The sequence below is a fragment of the Thyridium curvatum genome (genome assembly GCF_004353045.1).
Source record: "Thyridium curvatum strain D216 chromosome Unknown NODE_21_length_474914_cov_86.438106, whole genome shotgun sequence".
NCBI lineage: Eukaryota > Fungi > Ascomycota > Sordariomycetes > Thyridiales > Thyridiaceae > Thyridium > Thyridium curvatum.
The window spans coordinates 61,851-89,153 of NW_022156776.1; the positions used below are offsets into that span (position 1 = coordinate 61,851).

Here is a 27,303-nt window from a genome sequence, read left to right on the forward strand (position 1 = left end):
CGGAAGTTTGACAGAGCTCCGAAAGGTGAGAGATGTCTCCAGACGGTCAGCTGTGTACGCACTTCGACAGCCAGAGAAGAGTCCTGCGATGCCATCCGGCCAGACTGGTCTAAGTAAGAAGCGCCGAGCTATCTGTAAATGGAAGTGGATAGCGGGTCCTCGAGATGTACAACTCCGTTCATCTGCACGAGTGAGCGGCATGGCATTCCCGAATGCTGAGGGCACCATGCATCTGCATGGGTAAGCTTGTGGGGAACTGTCCGTTGCTTACGGCTCGAGTCTCCGCAAACTGATGGGCCACGACGCTGCGAGTACATCCCGCCGAGCTCATGCGAACAGGTAAGATGGATGGAGTTATGTGTCCTCTGTAGTCGGGGACTTTGAACAACATCATTGGCAATGAATTGAATATCCAGATATCAAGGGCAATGCCGACATTACACACCACCAACTACTGCCCTTGTGTGATGGACCGAAAGGGCTGCCAGTCCAGCCCCATTCCTCCCTCGACTCCTGGTGAAACACTCGGAGACGGGGTTGTGAAAAGGAAGAGAGCGTCACAGGTAAGTAGGTAGTTATGAAGACACACGAGGCTTCCTCGATTATGCTCTCTCGCTGTCGTCTGTGTGAAGATACAGGATGAATAAACCATGGTTTATTGGCGCAATTTACACGATCCAGGGTTGTCCTGCAAGATGATATTGTGCTGCTGGTGGACCCTCGACCGAGCCTCTTTTGCCGCCTCAAACTCCGTGACACCCTCCTGTACCTCCATTCTACCTAGTTTCGCCGAGTAAGTAACTATGGTAACTATGTGTTCCTCCACCAATTCGGAGGAGAAGGCCATCCACAAGGACCTCTGGCCTCGAACAAGGCCGGCATGTTGAAAAGGTTTGCCATTGTTGGATAATTACCTACCTATAGGCAAACAAGGGTCGATGGGCTGAACTCAAAGTGTACTTTCCAGTGACACTTTCTTCCAATAGTTGGGTGGAGATCTTCAACCTTCCACCTTTTGGGGACTCTCGGGAGTCAGGCCAGGGGTATTTTTGGAGAAAGTCGCCCCCACTAACAGCCATGGATCCGATGGCCAGGGCCCAATCAGGGCCAATCAGCCTGGTGAGGGCGCCAGGGGACCCGTTGCGTGCCACTGTTCCCCCAAGCGGAGCCAAGCCAAACCCGCCCTCCGCCAAAAAAGACAGGTGTTCTTTGAGAGACACTGACCAAGCACCACCACCAGACCGCCACACTAAGTAGCGAGGCGTGCAAGGTAAGCTTAGAAATGTGATAGCGATAACGCAGGCGGGCTGGAGAACACCTTGGCCACTATTCAAGCACACACGCACCTCTCCTCTCAGCAACATTTCTCCCATCTGTCTCCAGGGCAATTGCTTAAAAGGAAGACATCTCCACTTCAAGCACCATTTGCCATACCCTTTCCCACCTTCCATTTACATTTCCGCATCTTGTTTCTTCATTCTTGCCGTATTTGATTCAGCTGTCCAGAGAGGTAAGCTCAGCTCCCCAGTCTCCGTCCCCGTCCCCATTTGAAGCTTAGCTTCAGTCAAAGAGGCGACCGTGGCTTGGTGAACTCGTCTCCGGCCTGCTCTGCTCTGCTTGTCTCGCCATCGTCTTTGCGTGCCTGAACTAACATTGGCTTCTTCCCTCCCAGATCTCTCGTGAGGAATCAATATGCGTTCCGTTCAGAACTTTGCCTGGGGCCTGCTCGCTGCGGCGACCGTCGCTGCTGCTGCCGACTCGGATGTCACCCAGCTGACCAAGGCCACCTTTGACGACTTTGTCAAGACCAACGATCTCGTCCTCGCCGAGTTCTTTGCCCCCTGGTGGTAAGCTTACAAACCTCATTTCCCACCTACATTGTATCCCGTGTGAACTACAATGTATCCTTTCTCCGGATCATGTAAATAAACAACAAGCTAACCATGGTTGTCTTCTTAGCGGTCACTGCAAGGCCCTCGCCCCCGAGTACGAGGAGGCTGCCACTACCCTGAAGGAGAAGAACATCAAGCTTGCCAAGATCGACTGCACCGAGGAGCAGGATCTTTGCTCAACTCACGGTGTTGAGGGCTACCCCACCCTCAAGATCTTCCGTGGCCCCGACAACGTCTCTGCCTACAAGGGCCAGCGCAAGGCCAATGCGTAAGTGTCTACCTAGGCAATTTGCATTTCCATTCCACATAGCATCTGGCTGACCCAGACTGTCCAGCATCACCTCGTACATGATCAAGCAGTCCCTCCCCGCTGTTTCCCTCCTGACCAAGGACACCCTCGAGGAGTTCAAGAAGGCCGACAAGGCTGTTGTCGTTGCCTACTTCGACGCCTCCGACAAGGCCTCCAACGAGACCTTCACCCAGATCGCTGACAAGCTCCGTGACAACTTCCCCTTCGGTGCCAGCAACGACGCTGCTCTGGCCGAGGCCGAGGGCGTCAAGGTTCCCGGTGTTGTTCTCTACAAGGACTTTGACGAGGGCAAGTCCGTCTTCTCTGGCAAGTTTGAGGCTGAGGCCATCGAGAAGTTCACCAAGACCGCCTCCACCCCTCTGATCGGTGAGGTCGGCCCGGAGACCTACTCGGACTACATGTCTGCCGGCATCCCCCTGGCCTACATCTTCGCCGAGGAGGCCGATGAGCGCAAGGAGCTCAGTGAGGCCCTGAAGCCCATCGCCGAGGCCCACCGGGGTGTCATCAACTTCGCCACCATCGACGCCAAGGCGTTTGGTGCTCACGCTGGCAACCTGAACCTCAAGGCCGACAAGTTCCCCGCTTTCGCCATCCAGGAGACTGTTAAGAACCTCAAGTACCCCTTCGACCAGGAGCTCGAGATCACCCACGACGCCATCAAGAAGTTTGTCGATGACTTTGTCGGCGGCAAGATTGAGCCCAGCATCAAGTCTGAGCCCATCCCCGAGAAGCAGGAGGGTGTTACCGTCGTTGTCGCCAAGAACTACAAGGACATTGTCCTTGACGACACCAAGGATGTCCTGATTGAGTTCTACGCCCCGTGGTGCGGTCACTGCAAGGCTCTGGCTCCCAAGTACGATGAGCTCGCTGCCCTGTACGCCAAGTCTGAGTGGAAGGACAAGGTTGTCATCGCCAAGGTTGACGCCACGGCCAACGACGTCCCCGACGAGATCCAGGGCTTCCCCACCATCAAGCTGTACGCCGCAGGCAGCAAGGACGCCCCTGCCACCTACTCTGGCCCCCGCTCCGTCGAGGACCTGATCAAGTTCATCAAGGAGAACGGCAAGTACAAGGCCGAGGTTTCGGAGGCTGAGGCTGAGGCCGAGACCCCCGTCGCCCCCGCGGCCACCGAGTCTGGCAAGGAGGAGGCCAAGGAGACCGACGTTCACGACGAGCTGTAGGTTGGTTGATGAGTTTTGGTACTGGTGCAGAGTCGTTTCCATGCCTGTATGATTCCCGGGTTTTGCATTACATGATCAAATCGTATGAAGCGGGAGCACCCTTTTCCGGGCTCCAGGATGTTTGGAAGACACAGTCAATGAAAAAGAAAAGTCGGACTCAGGATTCATGGTAATGATAGTGGGAATGAGAACAAGTTAAGAACATATGCCTTGATTATGTGTATTTGCGTTCGCTATGTGACGTGTGTTGTTGAGTCTGTTTCTTGATCGTGCCAACGCCTAGACGCTTTACATGATACTACTACGTGAAGCTCAAGGAGTCCCTACTGGCGAATATCTAGTTATATGCTCAACCCGCCTTTGATTGAGAACCAAGAAGCAATCAATGTGGTGTTTCTGGCCTCGATCTCTCCGTCTTTTTGCAGCTGCCTCATCGTTCCTTTCCCAGTTTCCTAGTAGAGTGCTGAGGTGGTCCGGGGTCGGGTGTGCACTCCTGCATTTTGGCGCTAGCTGCCGCCGCATTGCCGAAACCCACCCAGCCAAAAGAAGGTCCCGTGCGCCTCAAGTCGTCGTCCACTACGTCCACCTCAAGAAGGACGAGCCCATTGAAACACCTCGTCCCCGCAAAGAAGTTCAATTGTTCCCTCAACCTTGACCCGACACGCATCTCCAACACAACAGAGGTCGCACATCTCAATCCCCAGAGAGACCATGGCCTCGAGAATACTCGCCTCGGGCGCGCGCGCCCTCTCCTCCCCGGCCGCCTTCCGCCCCGTCCGAAGCTTCCAGACGTCTGCGCAGCGCCTCGCCGACGCGGCGCCCCTGCCGCCTCGCAAGCCGGTTGGAGCTTTCCGCGGAGGGTACGTAGCTACATAAGATCAACAGGTTTTCTCGGCGCACTTGGCGGTGCGCGAGGGGTGGGGGGAAGAGCGTCTATCAGAGCGCAAGTCAGCTAACCGTGCTTGTTGCGCAGCCTATTTGGTTTCCTTCTCGGCACCACGCTGGCCGGCAGCGGCGTCTACTACTACGTGCTCCAGGAGTACAAGGCATCCAACGAGCTCCTGATGGAGGATATCTACGTATGTACTCGCCGACTGCACGGACTGCCGGGGCTCGCCCTGTTTGCGAGCTGGGTTGGCGTGCAAGATGGGCTAACAATCACTTCTCTTCGATAGACCCTGCAGCAGGCGACGCAACGCATGAGCAACTACCTCGGCACCCTGGAGGAGAAGGTCGAGACCATGGAGCGGAAAGGCAAATAAGGAGTTCGTCACCACACAGAGACAGAGCAAACACACGGGCGAGGGAGCGTGCCAATGTCCATGTTTCTTTTTATGAGCGCAGGGGTTTGTGAGGGACATCGCTCAGGGAAGATTGGCAAACTCTTGGTTCGGTGACTGTACATTATAGCGTGCTTCGCAGCAAGAGGCAGATGGGATTTAATACGTCCTTTTGCAAGATACTCGCTCTCGGCGTGATCACTTGAAATGGAGAGTGCAAGAGTATGGCCTGGATTCAAGGATCTGGCCCGTCTTGTTGCCCGTCTGCAATTGCCGCTGCTAATTGCCCTTGTATATATGAGCCACCCTGGCACAAACCAACACCGAGTACAAATTTCTGGCCAAAAGAGTATGTTGCTGCAACAGAGATGAGCGTTGAAACGGCGCGGGTAGATAGCTCATTAAGCTTTCCAAAAGCTCAACCTCAAGCTCATGATCGCCACCCGACATCAGAGCTAGATTCTGGTCACCTCTGGTTCGACCAACCATACGGAGGTGTGAAGGGTAAGTTAATTCTGGTAACCCTTGTACCTTTCCCTTTCGAAAAAGCTGGTTAATGTTTTCACCCCCTAGTCAGGTACACAAATTCGACACTCGGACCACTGTCTATGAGGTCACGCTGGTGACACGGGCCCTGGTCAAAATGAAAAATACCTGGCAGGGGGATGAAAACTTTCACCTGCAACCTCCAAAAAAAAAAGTTCCTTGGCCAAGCAACCCCAACGTCAACCCCACACACTCTCTTTCTTTGGCACGCTTACTTTGCATCCTGTTTACGATACAAACCAAGACATAACAGCCGCACAATATGTCAACCAACTTTGGCGTCGTCGAGCTCGCGAGCACGCGCACGACCAACGCCCCCGGCTGGGCCTACGTGCCCGACGTCTCCATCCAGGCGGCCGCGCTCAAGCAGGGCGGCGGCGGAGGCAACCGCAAGCGCGCCGCGCGCAACCAGCCCAACGCGAGCCTCTCGGACCTGACGGCGCGGCAGGCGACGAAGGTGCGCAGGGAGCTCGAGGCCCTCGACCGGGACAGCCATCGGGATGCCAACATTGCCATCCCCCCGAGGCCCGGCGGCGCCAGCAGCGCGAGGAGTACGTTCTCAGTCTGATCAACACTGAATGATGGAGAGTCGCTGACATCAAAGTGAAAAAACAGCACAGAACAAGCACACGCCCAACGTCCGCAAGATACTCATGTCGCAAAAGACCTTTGCCAACCACCTGGACGACTACTTCGCCATGCAGGCCCTGCACGACGGTAACAACAGTCCGCACCCTGCAGCGCCCTCCTCGGCCGCGACGACGACCGCGGGCTCACGGCGGCCCGCCGCCCCTCCTCCCGGCACGGGCGGCTCGTCCGGCGGGCCCAGCAACAAGAAGAAGAAAGTCGCCGCCGCCACATCCGCAGCAGCGGCGACAGAGACGGCCGAGGACACGCCCATGCCTGACGCCGACGCCGCTTCCAGCGCCGCCGCCTCCCAGGACGCCGCCTCGACGCTCCTGGCGCCCTACACGGGCCGCATGCCGCCGCCGGGGCTGGGGGACGCGGACCCGCTGCTCGCGAGCCGGGTGCCGCCGCTGCCGACGGACGAGGAGCTGCGGGCGCTGCTGGCGGCGCCCCCCTTGGCGTACGGGGAGGCGAGGGGCGAGGTCGGCGGCGGCGAGGGCCGCCGGCGGTACCCGGGGCGGGTGTTCTGCGAGGTGTGCGGGTACTGGGGCCGGGTGGCCTGCCTCAAGTGCGGGACGAGGGTGTGCGCGCTCGCGTGCCTCGAGGTGCACCGCGAGGAGTGTGTGACTAGGTATGGGATCTGAGAGGTGTGTGGTGTGTGGGTAGGTGTATCATATGTCTCAAAAAGGAGAGGAAGAGGGAGAGGGAGACGAGGGAGAGAGGTGTAGATTCCGGCGTTTTTGGACTTGGCTTATTGAGATACCCACATGAATAGAGCTGCTGCATTTTCCATCGTCAAGGCATCAAATCACTCGCACGTAGCACTACATGTCATGCCTAAGGCGGCTTTTACCTACAGTGGCTACCATCGCTTACACGGAGAAACAAAGTGGCGTATGTTTACACACTTATTTCGTTTTATTTTTGCAAATATGTACGGTGAAACTGCCAAGGTAGAACAACTACACTGACAAGGATCGATCGACCACCAGGTTGGTCGTTCTTGTATCTCCGGAAGACCTGGCCGGTGGTGTTGTTTGCCATCAAGGCGATACATCAAACCCGCCCCCCCCCCTTTTTTTTTTTGTCCTGGAACACACAGGAGCAGCCAACATAGAATTGTCCTTCTGCCAACTCAAAAGAAAGCCCAAGTCTTCAGACCTTTGGAGCTCAAGTTGGCCAGCGACCACATCTCGTCAAGCCTTCTCCTGCACACACATCACATACACCCTCTACCTTCTCGCCCTCACGCTCCCCCCGCGTCACCTCAGCGGCTCCGCGGGTTATCCAGCGTGAACTGGACGTCGCCCTTGCTCGCGCCGCCGGCGCACGTGGCCTTGAGGCTGCCCGTCGGGCACACGGCCCGCGCCGCGCGCACGCACTGCTCCCACCGGCCCTTGGAGATGTTGATCGTGGCCCCGCGCTCGACGGCGCTGAGCGAGAACTTGGCGCTGCCCGACGCGCCCGTCGTGCTGGTCGGCGCCCCGCCGCACTTCTGGATCGAGCCCGCGATGCCGCCGCAGATGCCCAGCTCGGCCACGTTTTGGTCGTGGAAGACGATGTTGCTGTTTTTTTTGTTTTTTTTTGGCCGGTGTCAGTTTGTTATGTATGTATGGTGGGTGAACTGTCTGGTCAAAAGGAGCGGGAAGATGGGGTGTTGGGGGCAGCTCAGGGGGGGTAATCATACACTTTGGAGTTGAGGCACTGCGTGTTGACCACGGCGGCCGGGTTGACGGCGGTCGAGGCGCGCATGTGCAGGACCTCAAAGTGCTCCAGGCGGACGGCGACGTGGGGATGGCCGTGGGGCATAGGCCGGGCGGTGATGCCGGTGAAGGCGAGCATGGCCGTGAGAAGGACGGCCGAGGACACCATTTTCAAGACTTGATGTGACTTCCTCTCTCTCTCGTTGGATGTATAGCTCCGGATGTACAAAGTGCTGGAGGCCGTCGCTCGGGTATTGCAAGATCCTCGACGTGCCGATACCGCAGATAGTCCAGTCAAATGGAGAGACGTCAAGCCTCTTGGGCTCGAGCTGAAAAGGAGATGTGGGATAGAGGAGATGAGGCTCCGTCAAGGACCTGAACAAAGATCACAGAGAAAGGGGCCGAACTAAAATCAGAGAAGAAAGGAGCGATCACAGATCGAGCAGTGCTATAATAAAAGAGAGAATTGGCGAAGGCCAAAGAATGGAAGATGCACTTGACACACAGTACGGATGATCCGTACAGCAAACCCGTGAGAAACGACACGAAAAACAGAGACAAGAAGTAACAGGAGGTTGGAACGCTCAGTTCCAACTATATCGATAGACCCAACGCGAGGAGGCAGTAGAAGTGGCTCCTTTTCCTCCCTGCGAAGGCCCCCCCCCAGCTGGCCTTTACCAACAACAGCAGGTACAAGCCCTCGCAAGCCAAGACTGATCTCCTGAGGATCTTCTGCGACAAGCGAAGTCCACAAATGGGGTTTGGGACGAGGGCCAGCCTGCCATTGGCGTTGGGGTCCCTTCGGAGGGCCCGGCTGGGAGACCGAGCACGTCCAACCCCGGAGCAAAAGCATGCACAGCACGCAAGGCCCTCAATCAATCCCGCACGTTTCTATCTCTGTCCTGCAGCTGCTCCCCTGGCACTGGACCTCATCATGGGGAGATCCCGGAAGCGCTCATGCGAGCGGCGAGACGACGACGAACGATCCCGCCCGCCCGTCCCATGCAGGAAGCGTGGGAAGCAACAAGGAGCGAGAGGCTGGTGAAACGACCGACGGATGGAACGAATGGCTGTACGGTGTTGGCCCGGGGGGAGGGCGTACCGCTAACCGCAGTCTGGGGGAGGCTGCCCTGCGGGCCAATCGCTTCTTCAGATGAGATCTGGGCTTCCACGAGGAATCGCTGATCACGGCACCCTGGCGTGCAGATCCTGCGACCGGGACCCGCCGCCGTTTTGGGCAAGTCTTCGAGGTTGATGAAACAGACCCCAGTCTGGCACGGCCTCACCCTTCCACCACTCACAGCCAACGTCACTTGTCCGAGGGTGCTCACTGATGCCGAAGAGCGCGGAGGGAAAGGTTTCGAATGCTTCTGTGGAATGCAGGTGTTGGAAGGGAGAACGTCGAACTGTGGTCCAATCGCATCGATCTGCATTTGCAAGCCCCTCTCCTCGCAGGAAGATCAATTCCTTCAACTAGGACCCGTCACAAATCATGACGAAGACGCGCCCGACGTTTTGTGAACAGAGTAGATCGCAATTCTACAAAGTACAGTCGTCATGCGCGCGAGTGAACATGATATGTCTCGCGCTATCAACCCAGGAGCAACCAGCTAACCGTCTAATACCAACAGCTTCATACGCTCAAGATCACCCATACATACCGACCAATGCCCGGACAAATTACGAGGATTCTCTCTTCATCCCACATAGCCCACAGACCCCGCAATCGCCAGCATTGATGTAACTACTGCCCTGGCATGACGGACCTTGACAGGTCCAGCAGTCCGCTACCATCTGAGGCCTCAGGACATGGGCACACATTGCACAGGTCAACGAAGCCTTGTCATTCCCGAAGCTGCATATCGCACATGACTTGAGAGCCTCGGCCTCTGGAGGGGGGTTTTCAGGGTCATCAGGCTGAGCAGTGGTCGGCTCCTTGTCCGGTTGGTGTTGTGCTGGTGTTGAAGCCGCTGCCTGCAGAGGCTTTGTTCGGACGGGCTCATTTGATTTAAGCTCCAGAGACTGTGCAGGTCTTGTCCTTGAAATCTCAGGCGTGGTAGATTCCATCTTGGGTTGGAATGACGATTGCAGTTCCAGTAATTCCTGCTGTGCATCCTCATCGTTCGGGTTCTCGTCTTCACAGACCTTGACCATGCCGTGACCCTTCTTGTCAAGCAGCTTCGTGCCATCGATGTCGAGAGCATCTGGTCCGGGAGACGGGCCATCGTCTTCTTCGTAGTCGCTCTCCGTTTCTGGCTCACTGGCTGTCTCGTCATCGTCGTCTGCTTCTTCCTTCTGCCGAGACGCTTCTTCCTCCTTCTTTTGCTGGTCGAACCGAGCCAGTGCGGCTGCTGCCCTCAACTCCCTGCCTCTCTTGCTGCCCGCGACCCTGGGCTTGCTGGCGACACTCCGCCCCTCCAGCTTCTTCTTAGCACCCTCGTCCTCGCCCAGTGCGACGCCGTTCGCTCCAAACTTCTTGAGAATGCGCCTCTCCTTCTGCTCCTGATAGCTGAGCGTCTTCTTGGCCTTCCTCTTCCTCCGGCCCCGCGACCGGTACGTCCCGCCGCAGAGGTGCTCCGGTAGGCCCTCGCCCACGGAGACGGTATCCCTCTCAAACTCCCCCGTGCTCAGCAGCGCGCCGCGCCCCCACATGCCCTCGCCGGTGTACCCGCGGGCCCAGAGGGTGCGCATCTCGTCGGCGTACCTGTTGCGCACGGCCCAGAAGGCGCGCGAGTGGTTCATCTGCACGCAGTGCGCGAGCTCGTGCATCATGACCATCTGCACGTACTCAAAGGGCAGCCAGCGGTGCCGCGCGCCGAGCGGCCGCAGGACCAGCTGCACGACCTCGCCCGCGTTGAAGTTGCGCCCCACGAACTCGCGGTTGGGCTCGTACTCCTCGAGCGTCATCACCGAGAGGTGGTGCTCCTTCATGATGGGCACTGTTTTGCGCCAGGTCATCAGGACAATTCCAGCCCGGGTGCTTTGAAACACTTACGGCATTGCGCAGCGATGCGCTCGAGAAAGTCCTGAGCGATGGCTTCGTCGGGGCCTTTGAGCGGCTTGATGAAGACGATGCTCGGGTTGGGCTGTGACTTCTTGGCATTGAGCCTCTGGATGCCTACAGGCATCTTTTACTCCTAACTGTATGCCGTACAGAATAGACAGAGGTCTCTTGTGGTGGCAAAACAGTAGGTAGCCGGCCCGTACTAGGCAGTCTCAAGGAGGATGCAATAAAAATGCCAAATTTAGGCTGGCAGTGCTGTCTGCTTTCTGTGGTTGGAAGAGAAATGGTCTGGTTTGCCACTCGGGGATCGTGACTATTGCGAAAATGTTCGCGCCTACCTCTGGAGCGTCAATGACACCAAGTCAGGTGATGGCCAACATAACTGCCTTGCACGACGTCGTGACTGTCACTCCAGACATTTTGTCTAACAAATAGCAGAGCTTCCTGCACGTTTCCTTTGACTGACTTTGATATATATATATATATTGTCGCTTTTTATTTGTATAGCATCCAAAATCGTCCCTCTTCCTTTACCTTCTGCGCCCGGCCCCTCCCGCGGTAGCTGTCTCGCCCCTATCAGCCAGCGACACCACCTCGCCAATGCCCGCAGCCTCCTGCTCCTCCTCGAGAGCCAAGATCTCTTCTCTGCAATCCCACCACTTCTCCTCGCTGAGCTCAAACGCCTTGGACTTTATCTCCTTGACCGACAGCGACTCGGGCTTGATGCCCTTCCAGCGTAGGCTCGTCATGAGAACCTCCTGCCACTCGGCCGTCGTGCGTTGGAAGAAGTCTCGCCGCGATTCAAATGGCTGGTGCATAGTTAGCGACATGGTTATGAGAGGAGTTGGATATAACCAAGCAAGGTCAGAAAGACTTACCCTTGGATGTGGCAGCCCATCGTCCTCGGCGGTATCTGCTTCTGTCTCGTCCTCTTCCGATGTCCCCGATGAAGCAGTCGATCCCGAGGACACAGAAGTCTCACTGCCAGCAACCGATTCCTCGTCCTGCTGCTTCTTCTTGCGTGCGCTGGGCGTGAACTTTCTCGGCTCGTCCGCCATCTCAATGTCGCCCTCCTCATCCTCCTCGTCTTCGTCCTCATCATCCTCGTCTTCATCGTCATCCTCGCCTTCAGATTCAGATTCCTGGATATTCGCATTAGCAAAACGCCTATTGCGACCATCGATAACAAGAGCCAATCCATTGTAGAAACTTACGATCCAGTCCGCAACAGGCCTGGTGAATATCTCCTTGCACCCGTCCATCTTGCCCAGGTCGATGGCGTACATGTCGTCAAAGGTGAACTCGCGATCGCCCTTCTCAAAGGTGCCGCCGTAGATGTAGAGCACGTCGTCCTGCACCGCCAGCTGCGCGTTGAACCGCTGGTGCGGAAACTCCATCGACACCGGCATCTCCCGCGCGGGTTTCTCCTTGTCCACCTCCGCATCCGCCCCCGCGGGCCGGTCGATCTCCATCGAGTCAATGTCCTCGAGCGACTTGCCCGTCTCCAGCGCGGCGAGCTGCTTCAGCAGCTCCTCCTCGTTCGCCGCCGCCCTGCCCCTCCTGCCGCCGACCCGCCCCTCGCCTGATCCGGCATTGGCCGCCTTCTTCTGCGCGCGCGGCTTCCGCAGCGCCAGCGGGAAGAAGCGGTTGCGCTCAATGTTCCACGCAAACATGTGGTTGAAGAACTCGCTGTCCATGCCCTCCTCGCTCTCCTCCACGTCGTGCACGCCGCCAAACATGATGCCGCGGCCCTTGTGGTACGCCATGGTCGCGCCCGCCCGCGTCGGCACCGGCGCGTTGGCCGGCTTCTTGCGCTTCTCCCACCGCACCGTGGGCGGCTGGCCGGGCGGGCCGTCCGCGGCGGGCGGCGTGATGCGCAGGAAGAAGCAGTCCTGGTGCACCATGGGCTTGAGGACGTTGCGCTGCCCCTGCGACCCGGCCTTGGCGCCCTTGTTGGCCGCCACGGTGGCCTTGACGCGCGAGTACCCGCCGTACAGCACGGCGCCCTGCTCGTGCGGCAGCAGCGTGAAGGACGAGCGGGCGTCGGGCTTGAGCTGCGCCGGCGGCAGCGCCGGGCTGTGCCACACAAAGTTCTGCGTGTCGTAGATCCACAGGTCCGCCAGGTACTTTGTCTGGTTGGCCGTGTCCTGGAAGCCGCCGAACAGGACGACGTACTGCTTGAAGTAGGTCATGCGGTGGCCGCTGCGGGCGGGCGGCGTCTTGCCCTTGGGCTCCAGGCGCGTCCACTCGCGGCTGCTGGGCTCGAGCTTCCAGAAGTCGTTGTAGTGGTAGAAGGTGCCCTGCTTGGGCGAGCTGAACTCGCCGCCGAACAGGTAGACTGCGTTGCTCTGGTTGCCGCCGCGGCACCAGGCGTGGCCGGACCGGGGCAGCGGCGCGTTGGGCGACGTCACGGTGCGCCACTCGTCGCGGTCGATGTAGTAGACGTGCAGGTCGTTGAAGAAGGTCGCCAGCGCGCCGTTGAAGTACTCGCCGCCAAAGAGCAGCAGCTGGTTGGCGTTGGACGGGCTGGCCAGGAAGCACGAGGCTGACCGCGGCTTGGGCGGCGCCTCGGCGACCGTCTCGGTGATCTTGAGGAACTGCTCCTGCTGCTTGCGGTACTCCTCGAGCACGGCGTCGAGGTCGACGTCCTCGGCGTCGCTGCCCTCCATCTTGGCGTTCTTGGCCTTTGCCTTCTTGTCCGCCTTCTTCTCCTGCTTCTGCTTCTTCTCGGCCGCCTTGGCCTTTTTCGCCTCACTCTTGCCCTTCTTGTCCTTGGCCATGATGTCTTGGGACTTGGTACGTCAGAAGCTTCTTAGAATAGCATTCCAACACAGATTTGTTCCTGCCAAACAGTAGTCCTCCTCAGCAGCATCCAGCGGCCGAGTCTATGTAGGTTTGTGTGGAGAGAAGCTGTTGAAATCAAGATGTGGGGTTATTCCGCCAACACTCAAAATTCTAAATGGATGGCCGTCAGACATCCTACATCTGCAGCGATCTACGCAGTGAGAGCTCACATTCACTCTTCAGCAATACATTCACGCACGAGCAAAATTTAGACCATGTTCGAGTGGAATTCGTTTTGTATTGGTAGCCTTTTTCGGCAGAGCTAGTTAATTTCCAAGATCACGCTGTAAATGTGACTTATTGCATGCATGCTCCAACTGGTGTGCAATGCATCGAGAGTCTGGCAGAATTCCAACAAGCCCACTGGAGGGATCAGCTCAGCGGCCATGAACCACTGAAGTCATACTCATGAGGTATAGCCGTTCTCTTTGAGCCAGTTGGCCACATCCGCACTGTCACGCTCAAGCCAGGAGATCTTAGAGCGGATGGCGTCCCTGCTCTGGGCCAGCGACTGGTCAAAGCCGGTGGTGTCCTTGCCAAGAAAGAACGCGCGGACCCGGGTCAGCTGCTCCTCCTTGGTAAAGCTCGACGTCGTGATCGTAACCATGGTGCCGAGCATGGACAGGCCGGGCGGGCATTTCGTGACCAGCTCACGCCAGTTCTGCGTCGCCCAGGAGAAGAGAGCCTCAATGCCCTCGGGGTGGCTGCGGAGGCCGGCCACAGGCATGTAAATGTCCTGGCTCTTGACCTCGCCGTTGAAGACCATGTCGAGCGAGCGCTTGATGAGCTCAGGCTCCTTGGCCCGGCCCAGGCAGCGGAGGGCTGTGTTTCTCTCGTCGCTGTTGGTGGACGAGCGGTAGAACTCCAGCACCGAATTATACTCGTCTTCGCCGCCGTATTTCAGGGCCATGCCGAAGACGCTGCCACGGATGTTGGGGTGGATGGCTGATCGGTCACCAGCCATGTACCGCTTGAACATCTCCTTGGCGGCCGCGATGATGGTCTTGTCGCCACTCAGACCAGCAGATCCAAAGAGAAGAGCCTTGAACTGCTGCTCAATGTGGCCATCGTTCTCGGAAAAGTTCCAGCCGAGCTTGTGTGCCCTAGGACTGACCAAGTCCCGCTGGAATGCCTCCAATCCATCGCGGACAGCTTTGTCCTCAAAGATCCAGGCGCTCTGCACGGCCGACAGACGGGAGACAATCTCGTTCCAGACAACGAACTCAGTCTCCGCGTCAAAGCCCTTCAGCAGACTCAACACGCCAGAGGTCTTCTGGTAGCCAGAGATTGCCAGGGCACCGGCGTCGGCGATCATGCCGGCGCGGTCCTCAACGCTGAGCAGACCTTGCTTGGCAGCCTGTCCCAGCTTCGCCAAGCGTTCAGGGGAATAGGAAGTCCTATAGATGCTAGTGTGGTTGGCGTTGAGCTTGAAGAAATCGGTGTCCTTGAGCTTGAAGTCGCCCTCCCTCTTGTCGAGGGTGAGGGCCTCATCGATCCCATCCTTGGTCCGCAGGCCAAGGAAGACGGGGTAAAGAACCTTGTCCTCCTCGGGCTTGGTATCGCCGGTGCGGAGGAATCGGTTCTGCTTGAGGTGAATGCTGCTCTCGTTGGGGTTCTCAGTGACGGTCACGACGGGGTAGCCGACGTTCTTGGTCCAGATGGTCATGACCTCCTCGACGGGTTTGCCACTTGCGGCGCTCAAGGCAGCCCACAGGTCGCCCGTCTGGGTGTTGCCATAAGCATGCTTCTTGAGATACTGTCGAACACCCTCGAGGAACGTCTCTTCGCCGAGATACGTAGAGATCATGCGCAGCACGCAAGAACCCTTGGAATAAGAAATGGCGTCAAAGATCTGGTTGATCTCGTCGGCCTTCTTCACCGGCACCTCGATCGGGTGGCTACTGCGCAGGGAATCCAGGGACAGAGCACTCTGCAGGTTGTCGGTAACGTATGACTCCCAGACCTTCCACTCCGGGTAGAACTTGTTGCAAGAATACCAGGAGGCCCACGTGGCAAAGCCCTCGTTGAGCCACAGGCCATCCCACCAGTCCATTGTTACCAGGTTGCCAAACCATTGGTGCGCGAGCTCGTGCTGGACGACCTCGGCAACACGCTCCTTAGTCGCGGCGCCACTGACCTTCTCATCCAAGAGCAGGTCGACGACACGATACGTGACGAGACCCCAGTTCTCCATGGCTCCAGCAGCAAAGTCGGGAATGGCAACCTGGTCCATCTTGGGAAGGGGGAAGTCAATGCCAAAGACCTTTTCGTAGAATGCCAAGGTGCGGGCGGCGAGGTCCAGGGAGAAGCGACCGTGTTCAATGTTCTGGCCAGGAGGCGCGTAGACACGAACGGGTACGCGGAAGCTGTTGCTCTCGATGCAGTTGAGCTCGCCGACGACAAAGGCAAGCAAGTACGTCGACATCAAGGGGCTCGGGTTAAACTTGACGGCTTTCTTGGTCGTACCGCTCGTCTTGGACTGGATCTCGGTTTCAGAGGCCACGTCCATGTTACTCAAGCAAGTCAAGTTCTTGTCCGCGACCAGCGTCACGGTAAACTGGGCCTTGAGAGAGGGCTCGTCGAAGCAGGGGAAGGCGCGACGGGCATCGGTAGGCTCCATCTGAGACACAGCCAAGATCCCGTCACTTCCATCGGGGTTCTTGTAGGTGGAGCGGTAGAAGCCGGCCATCTTGTCGTTCAGGATACCGGAAAAGCTGATCTCCACCTTCGCCTTGCTACCCTTGGAAATGGCATTGTCAAACTCGATCTTGGTGGTGTGATTAGGCTCATCGTATGAGATCTTGGGCGAGGAGCTGCGAAGAGGTTAGCAAGGGCGGCAACGATTAGACGCTTAAGCAGGTGGTGCGCGACATGCCTGATCGTGTTGCCATCTGCAGTGATATGGACGCTGTGGATCTCAAGCTCCAGGGTGTGCAGCGAGATGGACTTGGAGTCTTCAGCAACATCGAGATCGATAATAACCTTGCCCTCAAAGGTATGCTTCTGGAGGTCGGGCTCAAGAGTCAAGTCGTAGTGCTTGGGGACTACATTGGCGGGCAGGAGCTGTCGGCCGGCCTGGACGCCAGCTGCGCCGCCGAGTCCATCGATAGCTTGCGATCGGCACATGTTTGCTCTTCGGTGTGAGCAATGTCGAACTTGGCGCGCGCGCAAAGACTCGAGACGGGTGCGATTGACAGAAGGCCTGCGCGGACTACCAGTAGAAGTAGAGAAGCTGTACCGAGCAGAGAGGGAGCTGTGAAGCAATTAGCGTTGTGCTTGAGGGGCTTCGCATAGACATCAGACGACGGAGCTCACCGGAGTGCAAAGGATTTTCCGGGGGTAACCGAGAAGCGAGCAGATGGCAGCAGTGACGGCGCAGGGAGCTTGTAGAATCCGCGAGAGAGCGAGCTGACGGAGACAAGAGAGCGCATCGACATGACCGGAGGGAAGAGACGGCAGAGGCAGCTGCCTTGGCTGGTGGTGTCTTATAATATATACATATGCTTTCGCCCCGGACGGACCCAGAATGTGGGAATGCAGGCAGGAGGAGACGCGCACGGCGCCACCACCACGAGAGCAGAGTTTGGCCTGCTGGGACGCCAGTTTGCCGGTGCTAGCCTGCAGCACTGACCCCATCGCTGAGCCCAGCAGACCCTGGTTTTGCTGTGCTGGACGGCGCTGAAGCAGTCACAACCCAATCCCCGCAAACGTAATCGTCACGCTATCGCCTAATCAGGCTCACCAGTCCGCTCTTAGCTCATCCATGGATGTAATGATTGTATCTGCCCCTCATCCAAGGACTACTGCTGCCCCTCACTGATATCACAAATTTGCCTGCATCGGGCAGCAGCAGGATCGTGCTGTCGGACAAGGGACTTGAATACTTGTCAATTTCGTTTGTCAAGCCTCCGACGCTGTCAATTGGCCTCTTGTGATATCAATGCAGCCCAAGCATCGAAGGGGAGGGAAAAGAAAAGAGATGCTTCCAGGTTAAACCCTGCCCTGCCTCTTCTCTTCATGGTGTCAACACCAGACAGAAATAGGCACCAATGACCTTACACGTCTTGGAGGGGCGGACGACCACATGAGGCAAGCCACAGCTAGCTGTAACTACCCGACTTCCTGAGGCAGACAAATAATTGCGCGTCTTGACAGATGGAAGGTCTTTTTGCTTCGATATGCAAGAGCCAGTACGTAAAAGCAACGATCCCGGTGTGTGAGGCTTTCCATCACGGAGGGAAATGTTTGGCTCTCGACATACCTACTAGGTACATAAGTAGTCAGTGTCCAGACAACGGCCAGTGGGTCAGACATGGAAGCGCCGCGTTATGTGTGAGAATAGCATAATGGAAAGCAGAGCGGCTCGGCGTGGGTGCGGCGTGGGTGCATGGATCTGTTCGAACGACTGCCATTGATGGCCATTGATTGCCATTGACTGGAACAGCCCCATCAGGGAGCGACTGGAGACCTGGATGTGGCCACAGAGGCTTGCGACATACGGGCCGAACGAGCGCTTGCAAGTCAATTGTTGAGGGCACGGCCGCCTCAGTGTCTCTCGGCCTCAATCTGGAGCTATGACGAACGGAGTAAGACGGACAAGCAAGCGTACCCAGTCCGTGTTGATGCCATTGGCCTGGGAGCAAGACAAGTCCCGGATACTACTGGGCAGCCTGGACCCATCTCATGTAAACCACGCATCTAGCCAACGACAGGAGAATAGCCCAGCCCTGGCCCTGGAGTGTAGGTACTAGAGGATCAGCGAGGCGGTATTAGCTACCTCGATTGCAAATCACCCCACTATCAGGTCTACCTTCCGCCCATCCCACCATCTTGTCCCACCAAAGCTTCATAAACACATCACCGTCACCCAGACATCCAGACCTACCATTCTCACCTCCAATTCCTTTTTCCCCTTCTCAATCACCAATTTGACTTGAGTGACTCTTGCGATACCAACCGCGAGAAGACAAATCCACCTCGTAAGTTTCTGTTTTGCAAGTTCTGCTCGTTTTCATGTCTTTCAGTCGCCAGTATCATTGCCTCTGCCCCTCTTACATGATAAGATTCTGCCATTCTGGAAGATTTTCTGGAGGGGCGTATCATAGTTGACTCGAGAGCACCTGGCTGGACTGCGCGAATTTCAGCGAATCCTCAGCTCTTGACCACCTTGTCGAAATATTTTCTTCTTTTCTGTCCCCTCTTGCCTTGTTTACAAACCTTTTGCCCTTGAAAGCCTGTTTTTACATCTACTGTTATTCTCAGGCCGTTTACATCCCCGGAACTTGCTTCTCTGACACAATCTACCAGAAGAACCTAGAACCAGACATTCAAGATGCCTATCACCAAGATCCACGCCCGGTCCGTCTACGACTCTCGTGGTAACCCCACCGTTGAGGTCGACGTTGTCACCGAGACTGGTCTCCACCGTGCCATCGTTCCCTCTGGTGCTTCGACTGGTACGCCATGGCTGCGGCTTCCCGTCCCCATCGCCCTACAATGAGCTAATATGAGAGGCTTTGTATAGGTCAGCACGAGGCTTGCGAGCTTCGCGATGGCGACAAGTCCAAGTGGGGTGGCAAGGGTGTCACCAAGGCCGTCCAGAACGTCAACGAGACGATTGCCCCAGCTCTGATCAAGGAGAACATCGACGTCAAGGACCAGTCCAAGGTCGACGAGTTCCTCATCAAGCTCGACGGCACCACCAACAAGACCGCACTCGGTGCCAACGCCATCCTCGGTGTCTCCCTGGCCGTCGCCAAGGCCGGTGCCGCCGAGAAGGGCGTTCCTCTGTACGCTCACATCTCCGACCTGGCCGGCACCAAGAAGCCCTACGTCCTGCCCGTTCCTTTCATGAACGTCCTGAACGGCGGCTCCCACGCCGGTGGTCGCCTGGCCTTCCAGGAGTTCATGATCGTCCCCTCGGCCGCTCCCTCGTTCACTGAGGCCATGCGCCAGGGTGCCGAGGTCTACCAGCAGCTCAAGGGTCTGGCCAAGAAGAAGTACGGCCAGTCTGCTGGCAATGTCGGTGACGAGGGTGGTGTCGCCCCCGATATCCAGACGGCTGAGGAGGCCCTCGAGCTCATTACCGAGGCTATCGAGAAGGCGGGCTACACCGGAAAGATGAACATCGCCATGGATGTTGCCTCGAGCGAGTTCTACAAGGAGTCGGAGAAGAAGTACGACCTGGACTTCAAGAACCCGGACAGCGACCCCACCAAGTGGATCACCTACGAGCAGCTCGCCGCCCTCTACGGCGACCTGTGCAAGAAGTACCCCATTGTCAGCATCGAGGACCCCTTCGCCGAGGACGACTGGGAGGCCTGGAGCTACTTCTACAAGACCCAGGACTGCCAGATTGTCGGCGACGATCTGACGGTCACCAACCCCATCCGCATCAAGAAGGCCATTGAGCTCAAGGCCGCCAACGCCCTGCTGCTCAAGGTCAACCAGATCGGTACCCTGACCGAGTCGATCCAGGCTGCCAAGGACTCGTACGCTGCCGGCTGGGGCGTCATGGTGTCCCACCGCTCTGGCGAGACCGAGGATGTCACCATTGCCGACATTGTCGTTGGTATCCGAGCTGGCGAGATCAAGACGGGTGCCCCCGCCCGCTCTGAGCGTCTTGCCAAGCTCAACCAGATCCTCCGCATCGAGGAGGAGCTCGGCTCCAACGCCATCTACGCCGGCGAGAAGTTCCGAACCTCCGTCAACCTGTAAATGGAGGCTTGCCGCCCGGAAGAAGGGATCCACTCGGATCGAACCGGAAGTTGAACCCCTCGGTTCAACCCATTAATGACGAACGATAGCCGGTCTAGGCGTAACGGCTAGAGGACCATGGCTTTTTATGAAAACCGGTGCAAAATAGACAGAATCGAGATTGGCGCTTGATAGCTTAACAAGGGATAGTCTGTCACCTTTTTAACGCAAGTCGCAAAAAGTTGGAACATTTTATTGTGTGCCTTACGTACATCGTGCCGGTGATGTGAACACTATTCCGAGACTGGTCCCCATTAGATTGACCACCAGTGTTTTGGTAGCAGGCTGCTATGGGTGCAAGAACTGGGCAGACAGCTGTCTTGCAGTTGGTCAGTGCACCAACTGCCAGCTCAACGCCCACACAGACCTTTAAGATGATGAGTGGGGCCAATATGTTGTCACGGCAACGACCGTGTTTAGCAAACAACCAGATGGGGCAAATGTAAAGAAAGGATATCTAATCTAACTACTAATTGCGATCGCGCTCACGCAGGCTGGCGCATATCGATCCCATACATCACCAAACAGCTGCCAGGTAGGTTGGCGCATTGAGTATTCTCTGATTCTCGCAACCTGTCTTGTTTATTCTTTGCGTCTCATTCGTTTCGACTCGGGGCGGACCCTCGGGCAACACACATTACCATGTCGGCGTCCGACGATCTGATCAACTTTGATGTGATCGAGGCGCAGAAGGAGAACATCCAGTCCCTACCCAGCGGACGGTCGGCAAAGAAGCTCGTCGACCTCTTCTCGCCCTCGCCGCTGCAGAAGCTGGCGACGCCCACTCCCACAGACACCAAGAACGTCAATGACGCCGTGCGCGCGGAGTTTGAAGAAGAGGTCGCAAACATCTCCGAGTCGGATGACCCTCTCGATGTCTACGACCGCTACGTACGCTGGACCCTAGACGCGTACCCTTCAGCCCAGGCTACGCCTCAGTCGCAACTACACACCCTGCTCGAGCGCGCCACAAAGGCATTCATCGGCTCAAATCAATACAAAAATGACCCGCGCTATTTGAAGCTCTGGCTGCACTATATCCACTTCTTTTCAGACGCCCCGCGCGAGACCTACATGTACCTGTCGCGCCACGGCATTGGCGAGACTCTCGCCCTCTTCTACGAGGAATATGCCGAATGGCTCGAAGGCGCCGGACGCTGGGCGCAGGCGGACGAGGTCTACAAGTTGGGCATCGAGCGCGATGCACGGCCGCAGCAGAGACTGATCCGCAAATTTGGCGAGTTTGAGCAGCGCAAGGCTCAACAGCCAGACGCAGATCTCGAGGCACCTTCCTCGCCAGCCCTCCCCACCGTCCGACCCGCCCTGGCTGCCAAGGTCGATCCGTTCTCCGCGGCGGCAGCGGCGACCAGAGATCCCCAAGCACCGAGGCAGGGCAACGGTATCGGCGGAGCAGCTGCCAAGTCCGGCCGCGCCAAGATGGCCATCTTTTCCGACGCCTCGGCCTCCGCACCGGCCATGTCATCGCGTGGACCCGGCTCAAAGGGGTGGGACTCGATCGGATCCCTGGCAGACCGGAAGAAGGAGAACACAGTGGCGCCGACCCCGTGGGCGGGAGAGACGCTCAACGCGGGAGGGAAGAAGAGCTCAACCAAGATGGCGATTTTCAGGGATCCGGTAAGCTGAACCAGGCTTTTGCTGCCCTTCCCTATGCGCAAGATGTTGATGGATGCAGGACTAATATGTTGGCGGTCTGGCGCTGTTTGTATCTTAGTCATTAGCAAAGTCACACATTACCATTCACCCTTCGCAATATCAAGTGACTGTGAATCCGAACGGCAAAAAGGAGCGTGTGTTTGTCGACCTCCGCGCCGTGTATCCCACGCCGGAGGAGCCCGGCTCCGAGCTGAGTTTTGAGGAGATTTGGGCCGAGAGGCGCGGCCTGCTACATGGCGTTCCCGAGGAGATGCCCGAATTTATGGACGAGAACGCATTGATGCATGATGAGAATGCCATGATGCACGATGAAAACGCGCCACCTAAAATGGCCGTACTCGCAGACGCCGTCGCGACAAAGCTCGTCATCCATCATGATGTTGTTCAGCTTGACGAGAATGGAGCGATCAAGAACGACCAGCCGGTCTCGAAGCCCAAGAAGAAGAAGGTGATAGAGGTGAACGAGACCCAGGTCATCAAGGCAAAGCTGGACTCTCCTTCAGGGCCAAAGATCAAGAAACGAGGCTCGTCCAACTCGGAGCCTACCATGACAATGCATACCAGGGCAGCCACGGACGATATCTACGAGATCTTTAACCAGCCACTGAAGCCAGCCGGCCTCGAAGAAGAGGAAGATAGTACTTCAGACGACGACTACGAGACCGATGGTGACTACACTAGCGGTGCGGAGAGCACCGGTACGACTCGACAGATCAGTACGAGTGAGGCAGGAGACGACGAGGATGACGACGGCGATGAAGTTGGCGAGGCAGAGGCTTTTGAGGCGGACGATACATCAGACGTGAAGAGTGTGAGCGAGTGGTCTGACTTTACAGCGCGAAAGCACATTCCGAATGTGGATGACCCTGAAGTCGACGACACTCGCGCCTCACAATTTAGTTCAGCAGATGATCAGGGTCAGGACCACTCTTCTGAAGCAGCCTCACAGGAACCTGAGGAGAAACATGACGACGAGGAGGAGGATGAGGAGGAGCAAGCAGTCACTCCTGTTACTGAAGATTTCCCCCCTCCTAGGCCACGGACTACCTTCATTCCTATCCCTCCCGAAGACTACGTTCCTCCGACCAGGCCGTACAGAGACCCGGCAGAGGTGGCCAATAACCGCTTGCCCTTCATGACGCCCATCACGGAACGGACCGAGTCATCGCTCGAGATAGAACCCGAGTATGACGACCAGCACTTCGACGCAAAGACTCCCAGTAAGAGGTATGGAGATGCGTCAACGCCCGACAGCCTCGACTCTGAGCCGCTGAGCAGTCCCTTGCGTGAGATTGTCAACGAGGCTCTCCCTCTTCCCAAGATCCCCCAGCCTCTACTACAAAAGACGGTAAAGCCGGCGACTGTTAAGCCCACCATTCCAAAGGGACCGATCGTCAAGGAGCTGCAGTGCAATCCTGTTGACGATGCTGTTCGCCTCGAAATTCTGGCAAACATGCAGCCCCCCCTGTCTTCCTACCAAGGCTTCTACGACCACCGGGAAGAGAAGTACGAGAAGGGCTCCGAGATCCGCAAGTATGCCAAGGCGATGACCAAGGCACGCAGCGGCGACCGCTCCAGCGGCGCGGGCGTTCCCATCGCCGTCCAATTCCCCGACGTCCACACTCGTTACACCATCCGCAAGGAGCTGGGCGCCGGTGCTTTCGCGCCCGTCTATCTCGTTGAGAACTCCCACCCGGGATGTCAGGAAGAGCCTACGGAGGCCCCGGCCGCCATGGGCAAAGGTGCCTTTGCCGTCGCCCACACCCGCCGCTCGACGCTCGAAGCCCTCAAGATGGAGGACCCGCCGACACCTTGGGAGTTCCACATGATGCGCCTCGCCCACACCCGCCTGGGCCCGCAGCACCGCGCCGCGGCATCTCTGTCGCCGGCGCTCGAGCTCCACCTCTACCAGGACGAGACCTTCCTCTTCCTGCCCTACTACCCGCACGGCACGCTGCTCGACGTCGTCAATCTGTTCCGCGCCGAGTCGCCGGGCAGCGTCATGGACGAGACGCTGGCCATGTTCTTCACCATCGAGCTGCTGCGCACCGTCGAGGCCCTGCACGCCAAGCAGATCCTGCACGGCGACCTCAAGGCCGACAACTGCCTGCTGCGTCTCGACTCGCTCTCGCCCTGGGCCGCCGACGGCCAGCTCAGCAGCCAGTGGCACGCGGACGGGTCGGGCGGCTGGGGCGCGCGCGGCGTCGTCCTCATCGACTTTGGCCGCGCCATCGACATGCGCTGCTTCGCGCCCGACGTGCAGTTCGTCGCCGACTGGAAGACCTCGGCGGCCGACTGCGCCGAGATGCGCGAGGGCCGGCCCTGGACCTGGCAGATCGACTACCACGGCCTGGCGGGCACGGTGCACTGCCTCCTCTTCGGCAAGTACATCGAGACGGTGCGGTGCGACAACGGCGGCCTCGGCGCGGGGGGCCGCAGGTACCGCGTGCGCGAGAGCCTGAAGCGGTACTGGCAGACGGAGCTGTGGGGCGAGCTGTTCGACCTGCTGCTCAACCCCGGCGCCGCGGCGGCCGCGGCCGGCGGCGAGGAGGGCCAGCGGATGCCGGTGCTGCGGGGGATGAGGAGGGTGCGGGAGAGCATGGAGCGGTGGCTCGAGGAGAACTGCGAGAGGGGGGTCGGCCTCAAGAGCCTGATGGCGAAGGTGGAGGGCTGGGCCAAGGGCAAGAGGTAGATGACGACGACGACGACAACGATGATGATGATGGCCTTGCACGTTCAAAGTTATATCGCACGAGGGGGCGTTTGTGGTTCATCTCCGGGGGGTTACGGGACGGAAGGAGGAGGGGAACAGCAAATTTCGCATTCCATGGCATTCACGACTTTTGATCCAAAAGCATTTCTCGATCAGAAAGAATAATACCCGTATCTACTTTTTTCCTTTTTCTCACGATATCACACTGATAGAGATGCACCCGGCGTTCCCTTCAGGTCCTGGTGCTACTAATATTACAATACCTCATCGTACATGCCCTCAGTGCACTTGAATTATTGTTGTTTGGTCATTTCTCGTCATTGGTCGCAGCCTAGCAGCTCGCTCGGCCGATGTTTCAGTCACTCTCGTCCTCGTCGTCGCTTTCTGTCTTCTTCTTCTTCTTGAAGAAGCTCTTCAGTGTGCCTTTTTTCGGCTTCGCATCCTTCTTGGCATCTTTGTCAGCCTTCTTGTCGACCTGTGCCTGTATCCTGCCGCGCTCCTCGGCGCCCGCGGCCTGCAGCTCCTTCTCTTTGGCCTTGAACTCGTCGCAGTCGGGGTCCATGCCGATCAGGCTCTCGAGCAGCTTGATCTCGCGCGCCCAGACGCCCTTGTCCTCGACCGTCTTGCCGTCGGGCCCCTTGCGGTCGATGGGCGTCTCGAGCACCATGGGCAGGTCCTGGAAGGCCTCGTGGTTCATGAGGCTGTGGAAGGCGCGCAGGCCGAGGAAGCCCGTGCCGATGTTGGCGTGCAGGTCGCGGTGCGAGCCGAGCGGGGCCTTGCTGTCGTTGACGTGGAAGGCGCGCAGGTATCTCGCGCCGACGACGCGGTCGAACTCGGCCATGGTCGCGGCGAAGGCCTGCGGGGTGCGCAGGTCGTAGCCCGCGGCGAAGGCGTGGCAGGTGTCGATGCAGACGCCCACGCGGCTCTTGTCGTCGACCTGGGCGATGATGTCGCGCAGCTCCTCGAAGCGCGAGCCCACGACGTTGCCGCTGCCGCACATGTTCTCGATGACGGTGACGACGGAGGCGGTCGCCCTGTGCGAGCGGTTCAGCTGGGCCGCGATGCGCCCGATGGCCGCCTCCTTGGTGTCGCCGTTGGTCGAGCCCGGGTGGAAGTTGTACAGCCCGATGCCGAGGGCCTCGCAGCGCTGCAGGTCGTCGACGAAGCTGTCGTAGGCCTGCGCCGCCTTGTCGCGGTCCGCCTGCGCCAGGTTGACGAGGTAGGAGCCATGCGGGACGCAGTGCTTGCCGGCGTCGAAGCCGTGGCTGGAGCAGCCCGCGAGGAAGCCGTCGCGGGCGTCGGGCGCCAGGGGCGGGTTGGCCCACTTGCGCTGCGACTTGAGGAAGAGGGCGAAGGCGTTTGCGCCGATGTTGACGGCGTTGCCGACCGAGTTCTGGACGCCTGTGTTTTTGGAGACGGGTTGTCAGCGCCTGCCTCCTCACGGGGGAGGAAGAAAAGGAGTGCGCCAGATTATTCACCTCCTGCTCCGCTAACGTGGGCGCCAATGTACATAGCCCTCTTCAAAGAGCCGATGGCCGTCCGGGCTGCGAGAGGCATGGCGTCTTCCTCCTTGACCTTGGTCTTGCGCTTCTTGGGTGCCGGCTTCTTGGTCTCCTTTGCCTCGGCAGGGTCGATGTTCTCAAAGTCGTCGTCCTCGTCCTCCTCCTTGATAGCCGCGGCCTTGCGTTTCCGCGGGCTCTGCTTTTCGATCTTGACTTTAGTTTTTACCGTGGCTACTGCCTGGGCGGCGCCTTGCTTGGTGACTATCTTCTCCTCGACGGAGATGTCCTCTTCGACGATGGCAGGCTGGTTCTTTGCCTTGCGGGGGAGGCGAGGCATCGTGAGTGTGGGATCCAGAGGTGCAGCCGGGCGTTCGAGACTCTCGATGAGATACGTCACCAAGGGAGGAGATGGATCCAAAATAACAAATGAAATTAATTCAATTCAAGACGACGCAGATTTGACGATTTCCACAGCAGCAGCGCAGCGATGACGACGACGAATTGCTCTGGATGTCGGAGCGATCCACAGGCTCGCCATTACTAAGGAACGCGCTTCTGACGCGAGGAGGAAGAGCAGGGGTCTTAATGGGATTCGTCCCGGCTTTGGGGTTAGGGTAAGGGTAGTATGTCGGATACCTAGTCTTATCCCCTTGCCCCATTTCTCGTTTGTCTACGATCTCACGATATGTGTGTATCAAAGATCTGTAGTGATACAATAGACTACCCGAAACACTGAAAGAGCCTCTGCCAGAGCCTACGCATTTTTACCTGCCAAAATTGCAGTCGTTGCTCCTTGAGACTTTGCGGTAGCCCTGGCTTTGGGTTTTCCACCTCGCTGCGTCCCAAGCTCGGCCGTGACTTGGTGTACTCCGTGAGTACCTACGGAGTAGGTATGTGGGTGATGCTGTGCCTCTCCCGTGCTGTTGTCAACAATGGCTTACTCTGACTGAGTATGTCACCAGCCACCCCGGCCATACACGGCTGCAGTGATGTGCCGGTCATCAACAATTTCCTCCGGGCAAACGAGGCCCGGCCAGCTGGTCTGGCTGAGGGCATGGCTGAGCAAATGATGCGGACAGAGGTGCTGTACGGGGTATGGATATAACCGTATAAGTCACCAAGGCAAGACGAGCAGAGCAAGGGGGCCAATCTCTGAGCCCACGAGTGTGAGGGATGCGTGGGGTTGGCGTTGGTTTAAAGATCGATCACCATGCACCCACCCCATATCATAGGTATTGAAGATCTTTGTTGGCCCAAAAATAGCACATCCA

The 27,303-nt window shown here is 57.8% G+C and overlaps 9 protein-coding genes across 9 annotated transcripts; 5 read left to right on the forward strand and 4 right to left on the reverse strand.

Moving 5' to 3' along the window:
• Nucleotides 1-1,692: 1,692 nt before the first annotated feature.
• On the forward strand, nucleotides 1,693-3,383 carry E0L32_004376 (uncharacterized protein; the record flags this gene model as incomplete). Its single annotated transcript, XM_031138779.1, has 3 exons — nucleotides 1,693-1,847; nucleotides 1,960-2,160; nucleotides 2,228-3,383. The coding sequence occupies 3 exons, from the start codon at nucleotides 1,693-1,695 to the stop codon at nucleotides 3,381-3,383; spliced, it is 1,512 nt and encodes a 503-aa protein (XP_030997107.1).
• A 711-nt stretch (nucleotides 3,384-4,094) lies between these two features.
• On the forward strand, nucleotides 4,095-4,645 carry E0L32_004377 (uncharacterized protein; the record flags this gene model as incomplete). Its single annotated transcript, XM_031138781.1, has 3 exons — nucleotides 4,095-4,243; nucleotides 4,357-4,462; nucleotides 4,559-4,645. The coding sequence occupies 3 exons, from the start codon at nucleotides 4,095-4,097 to the stop codon at nucleotides 4,643-4,645; spliced, it is 342 nt and encodes a 113-aa protein (XP_030997108.1).
• An 826-nt stretch (nucleotides 4,646-5,471) lies between these two features.
• E0L32_004378 (uncharacterized protein) lies at nucleotides 5,472-7,726 on the forward strand (the record flags this gene model as incomplete). Its single annotated transcript, XM_031138782.1, has 5 exons — nucleotides 5,472-5,760; nucleotides 5,825-6,467; nucleotides 6,612-6,730; nucleotides 6,979-7,403; nucleotides 7,538-7,726. 5 exons carry the CDS (start codon nucleotides 5,472-5,474, stop codon nucleotides 7,724-7,726), a joined length of 1,665 nt encoding a protein of 554 aa, XP_030997109.1.
• Nucleotides 7,727-9,283: 1,557 nt separating this feature from the next.
• E0L32_004379 (uncharacterized protein) lies at nucleotides 9,284-10,667 on the reverse strand (the record flags this gene model as incomplete). The annotated part of the gene is made up of 3 exons (XM_031138783.1): nucleotides 9,284-9,305; nucleotides 9,359-10,478; nucleotides 10,535-10,667. 3 exons carry the CDS (start codon nucleotides 10,665-10,667, stop codon nucleotides 9,284-9,286), a joined length of 1,275 nt encoding a protein of 424 aa, XP_030997110.1.
• A 406-nt stretch (nucleotides 10,668-11,073) lies between these two features.
• On the reverse strand, nucleotides 11,074-13,323 carry E0L32_004380 (uncharacterized protein; the record flags this gene model as incomplete). The annotated part of the gene is made up of 3 exons (XM_031138784.1): nucleotides 11,074-11,352; nucleotides 11,422-11,685; nucleotides 11,758-13,323. 3 exons carry the CDS (start codon nucleotides 13,321-13,323, stop codon nucleotides 11,074-11,076), a joined length of 2,109 nt encoding a protein of 702 aa, XP_030997111.1.
• Nucleotides 13,324-13,793: 470 nt separating this feature from the next.
• E0L32_004381 (uncharacterized protein) lies at nucleotides 13,794-16,824 on the reverse strand (the record flags this gene model as incomplete). The annotated part of the gene is made up of 3 exons (XM_031138785.1): nucleotides 13,794-16,200; nucleotides 16,335-16,640; nucleotides 16,703-16,824. The coding sequence occupies 3 exons, from the start codon at nucleotides 16,822-16,824 to the stop codon at nucleotides 13,794-13,796; spliced, it is 2,835 nt and encodes a 944-aa protein (XP_030997112.1).
• Nucleotides 16,825-18,719: 1,895 nt separating this feature from the next.
• E0L32_004382 (uncharacterized protein) lies at nucleotides 18,720-20,104 on the forward strand (the record flags this gene model as incomplete). Its single annotated transcript, XM_031138786.1, has 2 exons — nucleotides 18,720-18,843; nucleotides 18,912-20,104. The coding sequence occupies 2 exons, from the start codon at nucleotides 18,720-18,722 to the stop codon at nucleotides 20,102-20,104; spliced, it is 1,317 nt and encodes a 438-aa protein (XP_030997113.1).
• Nucleotides 20,105-20,785: 681 nt separating this feature from the next.
• Nucleotides 20,786-24,509, forward strand: E0L32_004383 (uncharacterized protein; the record flags this gene model as incomplete). The annotated part of the gene is made up of 2 exons (XM_031138787.1): nucleotides 20,786-21,778; nucleotides 21,876-24,509. 2 exons carry the CDS (start codon nucleotides 20,786-20,788, stop codon nucleotides 24,507-24,509), a joined length of 3,627 nt encoding a protein of 1,208 aa, XP_030997114.1.
• Nucleotides 24,510-24,885: 376 nt separating this feature from the next.
• E0L32_004384 (uncharacterized protein) lies at nucleotides 24,886-26,369 on the reverse strand (the record flags this gene model as incomplete). The annotated part of the gene is made up of 2 exons (XM_031138788.1): nucleotides 24,886-25,931; nucleotides 26,009-26,369. The coding sequence occupies 2 exons, from the start codon at nucleotides 26,367-26,369 to the stop codon at nucleotides 24,886-24,888; spliced, it is 1,407 nt and encodes a 468-aa protein (XP_030997115.1).
• Between the last annotated feature and the right edge of the window lie 934 nt (nucleotides 26,370-27,303).